The sequence below is a fragment of the Urocampus carinirostris genome, chromosome 12 (assembly GCF_059441175.1).
Source record: "Urocampus carinirostris isolate Australia breed hairy pipefish chromosome 12, RoL_Ucar_1.0, whole genome shotgun sequence".
Lineage (NCBI taxonomy): Eukaryota > Metazoa > Chordata > Actinopteri > Syngnathiformes > Syngnathidae > Urocampus > Urocampus carinirostris.
In genome coordinates, this window is record NC_142360.1 from 7,010,130 (window position 1) to 7,022,064 (window position 11,935).

At 38.7% G+C, this 11,935-nt stretch overlaps 1 protein-coding gene across 1 annotated transcript in view; it reads left to right on the forward strand.

Annotated features, from left to right (window-relative positions):
- The window catches only part of qsox1 (quiescin Q6 sulfhydryl oxidase 1), a 57,552-nt gene extending 46,440 nt beyond the window's left edge, over nucleotides 1-11,112 (forward strand). Inside the window, exons 11-13 of the mRNA XM_088349559.1 lie at nucleotides 315-491; nucleotides 9,584-9,745; nucleotides 10,298-11,112. Coding sequence (XP_088205685.1) covers nucleotides 315-491; nucleotides 9,584-9,745; nucleotides 10,298-10,905 — 947 coding nt within the window. The 3' untranslated portion in view covers nucleotides 10,906-11,112. The remainder of the gene's footprint in view (nucleotides 1-314; nucleotides 492-9,583; nucleotides 9,746-10,297) is intronic.
- Nucleotides 11,113-11,935: the final 823 nt, after the last annotated feature.

Genomic DNA, 11,935 nt, shown 5'->3' on the forward strand with positions numbered 1-11,935 from the left:
TTTCCACATTTTATGTTACAGCCTCATTCCAAATTGTATTAATTTAATATCTTATCTCAAAATTCTACACAAAATACTCCATTATGACAATGTGAAAAAGTTTTTTTTTTTACTTTTTTGGAATTTATTAAAAATAAAAATACATGTATTTATGTATATATATGTATGTATATGTATGTATGTATATGTATGTATGTATATGTATATATATATATATATGTATGTAAATGTATGTATATATATATATGTATATATATATATATGTATGTATATGTATATATCATTTATTTTCTGTGTCATCTGTAATATTCCAGATCCCTCGGAGGTGCTGAGTGCCATGACAGGCTACATCAGCAATTTCTTCGGCTGCAAGCCATGTGCCCAACACTTCAAAAACATGGCCGACGAGAGCCTGGCAGGGGTCAAAACCTTTACGGATTCGGTCCTCTGGCTTTGGGCCCGACACAACCGGGTCAACAACAGGATAGCGGGTAAGAGTTAAAATTTTAACTATAACAAATGTTGTAATTGGGAATGCACAATAATAATAGACAATAAAATACCCAAATAATTAGTCAATTGACTCTCGGCCTTCAGCTAAAACTATTTGTTAAATAGTCCAAGGGCTTATTTTTCTAATCAGAGCATATTTCGATTTTCGATAATAGCAATAGCACACATTGGTTTGCACGCCTCTTTACCTCTCAATAGTGTGTTGGCCACAGTAGAGTTTGGCCATAATTAGCCGAATGGTTCAGGATGTGAGATTTTTAACATATATGATTTGCATTAGTTTCTAAGAAATAGTAGCACAACATGGTTGTGTCTCCTCTCTACCGCTTCACAATGTGTACGAGGAATCTGTGAGCTTGACCACAACCAGTCCTATAGCTCAAGATGTGAGATTATAATCATTCATATTCCTCATTGGAATTAATTTGCACAACTTTGACGTGTCTCCTCTCCACCTCTCTGTAATTTGTGCGAGGCACTGGAGAGCTGATAGTCAGTCACTTGACGCCACACTTAAGTAGTCAATCAGCCGAAAATACTTTTTTGAAACATTTATTTTGCTCATTATATATATTTGGACTTTCTATGGAAGTAGTAACCCTTCGTCGTGTCTCTTCGCTACCTCTTCCATGCTATTATATCAAATCAGCTGACACGACTACTTGTTAGAAAGACTCTAAGCATTTATGTTCCTCAATGGAGTATATCTTGATTACCGTAAATTCCGCACTATAAGCCGCTACTTTTTTCCCAAACTTTCAACCCTGCGGCTTACTCAGTGATGCGGCCAATTTATGTAATTTTTCTAACGCCCGCCAGCGGCGCTCGAGTACAAAAGGTAAGATTTAGACTGCAACTTCTTAACTTGTACACAAATTAAATTGGCCTAGACATATCCTCATCATGCAAATTGCAAAAAGAAAGGCACACGATGCAACTTTCAAGCTAAACGCAATCGAGCAGTCCGATATAGAAGGAGACAGAGCTACCGCATGTAAACTTTACTTTGCGAGCGTGACGCTAGCGTGTTTTTGAATAAGGGAGCGCAGGACGACGTCTACATGACAAAGTCTCTTTCCCATACTGAAGGAAGACGACTTTGATGATGACAGTTAAAAGGAGGAAGATGAGGATGGTTTACAGTGCTTACTGCAGGTTCGATTTGTGTTTTTAACAGTGCTGTTTACTGTGTTGCAAGCATGTTGCTAGTAGTGTTTTGCTACCCTTCACAGGCACGGTTTGGGATGAAAGTTATAATATTATTATTAAAGCTTTGAAAACTCTCTCGGTGTACCGTCATTCTTTGTAAATATGTGTAAACATGTATAATATGTATTTGCAACCGTATAATTTTGTAATGTATTTTTTTAAGAAACTTATTCTGATGTTTTGCACGAGCAAATGAGAAAGAAGGGGCGGGGCAAACGCGGGCTGACGGGAAGTGGAGTAAAGGTGAGACGTGTGTGTGGACACGGCCGACAATATTGGATATATATTTTTCCCACCCTTACCTTTGGAAATATACACTTTTTTCCTTGGATTACTTTCAACGGGCACCTGGACTCTGCAGGTCTGCATTAAATGTTAAGTACCGGTATCGTTTTCCGTTCATTTTGCCGGCTGTGTTTCTTGGACTGCATCGGGTATGGGTTAATTTCGTGTTTGTGTTGCATTTTTTCAATGTGGGCCCATGCGGCTAATATACAGGTGCGGCTTGTGTATGTACAAAATTGGTTTTCCTCCCGAAATGTGGTTGGTGCGGCTTATAATCAGGTGCGCTATAGTCCGGAATTTACGGTATATAGAAGTAGTAGCTCAACTTGGTCATTAATCCTCTTTAACTCGTCATAATGTACGTGAGGTATTTGAGAACTTTGCCATAATCAGAGATTCTAGACATTTATGTTCCTCATTGGAATATATTTTTATTTTCTCTATAAGTAGTAGCACAACTCTGTCGTTTCTCCTCTCTAGCTTTCCGTAATGTGCACGAGGCATCGGAGAGCCGATAGTCACTTGACGCAAAGCAATAATAATCAATTAGCTTACATGACTTGTTTGAAAAATGCTCAGCATTTATGTTGTTCATTAGACTACATTTTGGTTTTCTACAGAAATAGTTGCTCAACATGGTCGTTTCTCCTCTCCACCGCTCCATGCTATAAGATCAAATTAAATTACTCCATTAGTTGGAAAGATTTTAAGCATTTGTTACTCGTTTGAATATATTTAGAAATTTTTTTGTAGAAGTAGCAGCACATCTTGGTCATGTCTACTCTATGCTTTCTCATAATGTGAGTGAGGCACTGGAGACCTTGGCCATAATGTATTGCATGGCTCAGGATGTTTGCGGCGATTTCGTCATTATACGGGCTTCATCTTGGGCTACAACTGTTATTTTAGTCCACTTGAAAAGGTGTCGTGCAGCTTCTTTAGATATATTTTCATCTCCAGCGTCCCTCCCTTGAGTTTGTGGGGGACAGTCACCTTAATACGAGTAGGGACGGCACTGTGCAGTGCAAAGGCAGATCCTTGGATCAGACACCAGCTGTCGTCTTGGAGCCTCCACACCCCCTCTCTCTCCTGCAGCCCACCTCTTCAAGTCTCATCGCTCTCGCGTCACCCATTTTCTTGACCTCGGAAGTAGTCACTATCACTCGCCCGTTTTCTTGTTCCTTTTTCCCTCCTCCGTTTATTTTGATCCTCCCATTGATCGCTCTGCGTTAGAATCGTTTAGTTCAGGGGTGCGGCAAACATTTTTGTTTTCTTAAGCACAATATTTGTGTGATAAATAAGATACAAATAAATAATAAAACAATTAGTAGATAATTTTGCCAAAGGTTTTTTTTCTTTAATTTCACATATTTTTTTGTTTGTTTTTGTTCAATTGTATTTATTTTGGGGGGTGGGTCAAGTTTTTCTGTTTTTTTTTTCTTTTTATTGTGTTTAATAATTCATCTATTTTCTTGTTTTTATTTTTGTTTCATTTCATTCAATTATTCCAAAGACCGAAACTGTTAAAAAGGTAAATACATTTTTTTTTCAATCTAAAGAATTGTTATATCGTAATTAGAAATGAAAATATTATATTTATTATTTGTTGAAATAGATCATTTCAAATTTTGATATGCCACACCAGTCAGTTTTTGTTATTGCCTTTTTTTATTTGTTTTGTGAAGGTTGTTATTTTCTGTTGTGTGGAAAAACATGAAAATTAAGATTTTTGTTCAACTTCTGATAACTCTTTTTTTTTTTTTTTTTTGCTTTGGATCTCCTTTTTGTGTGATCATCATCCATTTGAGTGTGCGTACTTAAATTCACTTGAACCGAATAAAACATATTTGTGTTTCCCCCCTCCAAAACGCACTTTCCTCTTGTGCCACTGTATAACGAAACTATATTACTCCTAAAAGAGCAACCCCCCCCTCCCCTACTCTTTTGTCGCCGTGATTTTACGACACCCGGCGCTGTCATTAACAGCCCACTTTGTTAAATGACTAGCTTTTGTTTGTGGCCGATCGCCGGGACAGCTTGTGTCCTTAGTGCAGACCTCCCCAGACGCTTATTCAGATCGCCTCCTCAATCCGTCTTGTCCCGAACGGCTCTAAGCCCCTCCCCTCCGCGTCTTCTGGGACTTGTAGCCTTGGCTTGACAAGCGATAGCATCACACCCGCGTAATTCCCAAGGTAATGTGCGGCAGCAGGTGGCATACACAAGGCAAGACCGTCATAAGGAGGAGGGGGCCCTTATAGAGGATCGGAGCCACACAACCACTCCTCTGCTTGTTTCCTTTTTTTCTACTCCCAAGTGGAAGCGCTCGCCCGGCCTGCCTGCCATGCGTGAAAGAGGCGCGATTTGTAAAGCGGTGCAACAATTAATTTAGCTGGCAACAAAGAGGCCCCAGGGTCGTTAAAAGCGGCAGAGAATCGGTCCTCTCGCTGCTAGTCAACAGACACACATTTCTACACACTCCACTAAAGGATATATTCAAATTATGGAGAAAAAAACATGGGTGAATTTGTTATAAGATAAATAATTTTGATTTTTTTATGATTATTATTTATTTATTTATATTGATAATAACAATTGTAAAACAAGGAAAAAGCAAACTTAAAATGGGCAAAAAAGTTATTCTTTTTAATCAAAATAAGGAAAAAACATGAGCAAAATTATTTATTTATAATTGGCGAAACAATTAAGTATTATTTTGATAAAAACAAAGTAGAGTTTTTATTTTATGATTTTGGTTTAGATTTTTATTATGCTAAAAAAGCCTAAATCTTTTGAAATCAAAATAAGGGAAAAAACATGAGCAGGCCAATCAAGTTTTATTTATTTTGCCATAAAAAAAGTTACAATTGTATCTTTTTTTCCATGTATGATTCTAGTTAAATATATTAATTTTGAAAAATTATACAAATATTTTTTGTAAAACAAGACATAAACATACTACAAATGGGCAAAAAAACGTTAGATTAATATTTATTAAAATAAGGAAAAAATAATTGTATATTTTTTCTCGCCAGAACAATTTAAGTATCACTTATTTTGCAAAAAAAAAAAAAAGTTATACATTTAATTTAGCTTTTTCTGGTTTTATAATTTTAGTTTAAAATTTTTGTATGGCAAAATTATAAAACTATTTTTATAAAATGAGAAAAAGAAACCTACTGTAAATGGGCAAAAAAGTGAGATTGTAGAAAAGACCAACATTAATTTTTTACTGGCAGATTGTTTTCCATCCATCCATTATCTGCACCGCTTATCCTCAGTAGGGTCACGAGGGTGCTGGAGCCCATCCCAGCCATCGTCGGGCAGTGGGCAGGGTACACCCTGAACTGGTTGCCAGACAGTCGCAGGGCAGACAGGGACAGACATTTCACTCGCTCATCCACAACTAGGGACAATTTGGACTGGCCAATTAACCTGACACGCATGTTTTTGGATTGTGGTGGGGAACCCCAAGCGCAAGCACGGGGAGAACATGCAAACTCCACACAGGAGGTTCGATCTACTTACTTGAGAACTGTGCCGAACACGCGCTAACCACTGTGCCGCCGTGTTGCCCTAGATTGTTTTAAGTATAACATATTTTGCCAAAAATAATATATTATCGTTGTTATACATTTTGAAACATTTACATTTTATTTTTAGATGTTTGTTTTGCATTATTAAAAAATATATAAATTATAAAAATAATTTATTCTAAACATGTTAACCCATTTTTTTCAAAATGGCAGACCATTTTGCATATTTTGGGTATTACTGTACATATTTTACCTAAAAAACTACTAAATATTTTCTTTGATATTTTTTGTTTGCAAACTCATAAAACTTAACCATAAAAAATAGACTTAAAGTAAGCAAGACGTGAACTTAATTTTTAGTAAACAAGCAAGCAAAATGATTTGGCCCACATTTTTAATGCTAATGGATATTTTATCTAATTTTATGTGTTCACCTTTTTTATGAAAAATACAATAGAATATAATAATTTTAAATATGATTTGAGTTTGAGATTTTTGGGGCAAAATTATAAGAATGATTGTAGCCAAACAAGAAAAGAAATTGATCTTTAATACTTAACCACTTAACCCAAAATAATCTTACACTGGCAGATCATTTATTTTTGTATATATTTTTTAATTCTACTAAAGAAAGGTATCGTTGGAGGATACTACTTTTGTAGAAGTCCTCAGAACCACCTATTAGTGTGTAAGTGTGTGTGTGTGTGTGTGTGTGTGTGTGTGTGTGTGTGTGTGTGTGTGTGTGTGTGTGTGTGTGTGAATGGGTAAGTGTGAAGCACATTGTAATGCGCTTTGGGAGGTCTTCATTGACTTGAAAAGTGCTATGTAGACCATTTACCATTTCACCTGCATTTAAAACATGGCTACACGATATACTCCTTTTGCTTAAATTAGAAAAAAGTAAAATTTCATCTCAGAGGATGTGACTGTCAATTCTATTTTTATTGGGTACCCTTGCTCCACTATTTTGGAATGCTCCCACCTGACAGCATAGTATAATAGACCTGGATTTCAGGGTCTGGTGACTCGTTTTTATTATCTATTCTTTGCATTGGGGAGAAAAACAAAACCATATATGACTGCCTGTTATGTTGAAAGATTTTGTCCATCAATTAAAATAATAATAAAGATTTTAGGTATTGTTTTCTTATCTGGCTAGAAAATAAACCACACTGGTTAGAAAGATTAAAAGAATTTATATACTTAGTTAGAATACATTCAGATTTTCTTTTAGAAGATTTTGCACTAGTTGGTCACGTCCCTTCTCTACCTTTTCATTAATTGCGTGAGGCACTAGATAACCTGTTGTTATTGTTATTGCTGACAAAGTAAATACTGGCCGATTGATTGAAAGTCTAGTCTCTCCAACACTACTTTTTGGAGACTTGTTTAATGAAGCTATATAATAAGCTATATATCTCATCTCATCTCATTAGCTGCACCGCTTATCCTCAGTAGGGTCGCGGGGGTGCTGGAGCCCATCCCAGCAATCATTGGGCAGTGGGCAGGGGACACCCTGAACTGGTTGCCAGACAACTTGCTCGCTCATTCACACCTAGGGACAATTTGGACCGGCCAATCCACCTGAAATGCATGTTCTTTGGAATGTGGGAGGAAACCGGAGTGCCCGGGGGAAACCCACGCAAGCACGGGGAGAACATACAAACTCCGCACAGGAAGTCCGGTAGCCACACGGGGTTCCCAAGACCTAAGAACTGTGCCGCACACGCGCTAACCACTGCGCCGCCGTGCTGCCCTTAAGCTATATATGACTATTACAATTATAAACAAAGATAAAGAGACACAGAAAAGGAAAAAAGACATGTAAGAGCTTGTTATTTTCATAAGTTTTGCATGCAGTCTAATAAAAAGGTATTGGTATCCTTGTCCAAAAACATGATTTTATTGGTTACCGGTACCAGGAGGAATAAACCGTTATTTACTGCCGCCATGTCTGTCCCACGCCGCCTTTACTTTCCCTGCTGCTCAGTATGAATCTTAATCTTACACATGTGTGTATGGACTCGGTGTACGGCGTTTTACATAAAATATACATTCGAGATTTTTTTTCCCAGCAGCAGGAAGTGTGTGTTTTTTTGGGGGGCGGGTGTTTTTTTTTTTTTTTTAGCGGGCACATTCTTACCAGACGGCTAACTCGTTGGCCAGGGTGACTTTAGCCATAGCAACCGTCTTGATGTCATCACGGCTTGCATATTCATCGGGTTCAAATATGTATTGTTCAGAGGGTCATCCAATAGTTTTAAATTCAATTGAATATTCGGAAAATGTGAGCTGAGTGAGAACGTAGCATTAGCAGTTTAGCAGATAAAAGGTAGCAGTGCCATCACACAACCAAAATGGCAAGCTGTCTTTTTGAAGTGAGTTCTTTAAATCATGCATATTTGCAAGGAATAATGTTAAATCTTTCCCATCTAGCAAATGGTAAATAATACCACTTATTTTACGAAAACAAAATCAACCAATATTAGTAAAAAAATGTGAAAATGACAAGCTATGTACCATCTGCCTCAAAAAATATTTTTGTACTTAAAGAATATATTTTGTTACTTTACTATAAAGAGAAATAAAACATTTTGAGAGTAGAAAAATAATACCACATGAATTAAGCATTTTTTTCTGCCAATGGGGTTAGAATAGATTTGTTTGCAGTGTAGTAGCACAACTTGGTCGTGTCTCCTCTCTACCCCTTCATAATGTGTGCTAGGCACCAGAGAGGTTACTGAAAAACAAAGTATTGGCTGATTAATTGATTGATAAAGTCAGGCTTAAGTTTCTTAAACATTACTTTTTGGTCGTGTCTCCTCTCTACCTCCTTGTAAAATATGCAAGGCAATGTAGAGCTCGCTCGTTATAGTTGTTACTTGCAAGATAATATTGACCGATTGATTTAATAAAGTCAGGCTTTAGTTTCTTCAACACTCTCTACCTCTTTGTAATATGTGCAAGGCACTGGAGACTTCACGGATAATTGTTATGTTGACAAACAACGTGGGTACTGGGCAATTGAGTGATTGATTGAGAAAGTCAGGCTCTGGTTTCTTCAACTCTACTTTATGGTCATGTCTCTTCTCTACCTCTCTGTAATATGGGCTCGGCACCAGAGAGCTTGCTTATTATTCTTATTACAGACAAAGTAAGAATCGGTTCATTGATAAAGTCAAGCTCTAGTATTTATTTTTGGTCATGTCTCCTCTCTACCTCATTGTATGTGTGCAAGGTACCAGAGACCTCCCTGATTATAGTTATTATTGACAAACAAAGTAAGTATTGATCCCTTTATTGATAAAGTCAAGCTTTAGTTTCTTTTCTACTTTTTCGAGACATTGTAACCGCAAACAAGAATAAACCCACGCTTGGAAATAATGCACTTTTGCATGTTTCGATTTTGTTTCTAAATAAAGCATGCAATTAAAATATATATATATCAATTTACAGGATTCTAGCCGTTTTCATTAGGGGGAATAAAGGTTATTGGGCATCCCTAGTGGTTAGCATGATGCTAAAAGAGAGAAGAAATGCTAAAAGACAACTTTTCTATTCATTGGAAGCACACGTCTCTTTTTAAGGTTTCTGTTTCCCCTCCTGTTCAATTTAAAGATTGCACTTTTGCTTTCAAAGGGAACAGACAGGTGGCCATCAAGGGTGTGTCTGTGTGTGTGTAGGGAAGCTGTCCACTTTGGTCACATCTATTATCTGCACGAGCCCTCCCATTGGGACATCCCCCGAAGCCCATTGATCATTGTTGAGCTGCATACACACACACGCGTGCAAGTATCATTCGGTAGATTACATGCACACAAACACAGACAGGTGATTTACATAGGGGCTTTTAAAAGACCCCCCATGCACGTATGCATATAGGCGGGGGGGGGGGGGGGGGGGTAGATTTATGGAGCCCAGTGACAAGATGAAATGGCTCCGGCACAGATTGCATCCAGTCTTCAAATCAAACGTGCCGACATGACAACTTTGCCTGACCTTGTGCTTGGCGGACTCAATGAAAATTCTGGAAATGCTTTTAGGGGCCTTGAGCGAGGACCCCGACTTTCCCAAGATCCAGTGGCCCCCGCCAGACGTGTGTCCTGGATGTCACGCACTGAAGGACAACGGGGACCATAAGTGGGACAATCAGCAGGTTCTCACTTTCCTGCAGGAGTTCTACGCTGGAGAACGAATCCTCACAGGTGCAGCATAAGAACACAGTTCCATATTTTGCTTATGTCAGAACAAAAATGTAAAAAGCACCAATTTGTCTTTAATAGCCACCCCTAATGGTTTAAAAAGATCATAAAACACTTGATTTAAAAGAAAAACAAAAACAAATCTGGTGCTTTTTTTCCCCACTGTTTCATTCTCCAGCCACTCACGTTAGCCACTTTGGTGATGCCAATGGCTTGATTGCTTGCCACTTTTGGTATTTTTAGCTGCTAAATAATAATAGCTAATCAAACAAAATTATGCCTCTGTTTCTGTGTACATTGGAGAACATGAACACTAAAAATTATTTGATGGATTATATCGGGAAGCCTGTTCCTAAAATTAATCGCTTAAAAATCTCCATCTTATTTAGGTGTTTCCACTTAATTTACCCGCATATTTAACATTATTCACAATATTTTCATCAAGTGTTTTTTTTAACCCTTTTTGCCTTTCTAAAGAAATTCAAGAAATTGCCATTTCTAGTTGAATTCAATATTACACTGCACTAACCCTTGCATGTTGATTTTTCTCGCCAGACTATCTGGAAGACGAAAGCGAAGTTCTGGCAAAGCAGAAAGCCAAACGTGTCAGCTTGCAGCTTCTGGAGGCCCAGAAACGTGTGGAAAGAGAAGCCATGGAGGCCCTCAAAGCAAAACCTGTTGTGGAAGAGGAAGAGGAGGAGGAGGAGGAGGGAGCAGAGGACAGGGAGGCCGAAGGTAAGCCTGGTAGGGGGGCAGACGGTGTTTGGTATCGCCGCCAGGATGTGAGGAGGCCGAGCATCGTGGGGATTAAGCCGCGAGATACTCTGGAGGACATCGTAGACTTGGACTATAGGAAAAACAAAGTGGCGCAGGTGGCCACCTCCAACCTGGTCAAGCATCGCACCCTGCAGAGGAAAGGGGGAGAACTAAACGGTGGAGGTGGGGGCACGCACGTGCAGAAGCGAGAACTGGGGGCTCTGCGCCTCGGTGAGAACGGAGCTTCCGCACCATTGGGCCGCTGGATGAGCGTGCTGAGCTTCTCCAAAGTGGACATCAGCCTTTGCGTGGTCCTCTACTTCCTGTCATCCATGTGTCTCCTGGCCATGTACGTCTTCTTCAAGACGCGTCTCCGTTTGCGGCCCGCCAAATTATATCTACCTTGAGTATTCCGGATTAGCCTCGCCCATTTCACTGCCAACAACCACGTATGTTTGGTTCTGTGTTGTCTCCCACTGACGGAGAATGCGTTACTATGGATATTCATTTTCCTCAATGGAATTGGATAGTTGAAGGAAATCTTTTCTTTTTTTATTTTGCCATGAAGGATATTTTAATCCTGCCACTGTGATTTCTGGTTTTTTTTTTTTTTTTTTTGTGGGGGGGGGGGTGTGGGGCAACTACTTCAGGCATATTGCAATTTTAAAAAAACTAAAATATGAGGTAAATCTTTGTGATCAGAGGTAAGATCAGGCCTAACAAAGCCAGCTCGACCCAACCCAGGTCCAGTGGTATTAAAGCTCAGCCCAAGCCTGACCAATTCACTTGCTTTGCAGGACCAAGCCCAAAGCAAACCCAAAATTTCATATTTCACTTTTGAGGACTCATAATGATGAGCGGTAATTTATGATCACAAATTAAAGCCCGTCTTTAGTAACAAAATTTGAGTTGAACAAAACTGTATAAACATTTAGATATTTTATATTTCTGTGTCTGCAGAGGTTACATTAACCGACAATTCTTCATCATTGTTGGAATTGTTTTTGAAGAGTTCAGGGGAAAATTTTAAGGCCATCCATCATTTCGACGGGATGAAAATTGGGCCATAAACCGCAGCAGTTGCATGTCCTTAAAATTTTACCTCAACGCTTTGAGAGAGAAAGGCAGCGAGACAACGGGTGGATAGCAAATAGCCAGCAAGAGAAAATCCCGGTCCGACCTGAACCTAATGATTGACTTTCATTTATAAAAGACTACGTGCGTACAAAATATTGTATGCCACATTTGGTATTTGTTAAAACAAACTTGACTAGAGAATGGGAGGACTTTCACGGGAGTTCTAGCCCTGCCGTAGGCACAAAATCTGGAGAAACTGGGAACTACAACCCAACGGCAGATGGATGAAACCAAAGAAAGTATCTGAAATCAATACGTTTGTGCTTTCTGGTTCTTTTCTCCACTTTAGCCATCTTCATG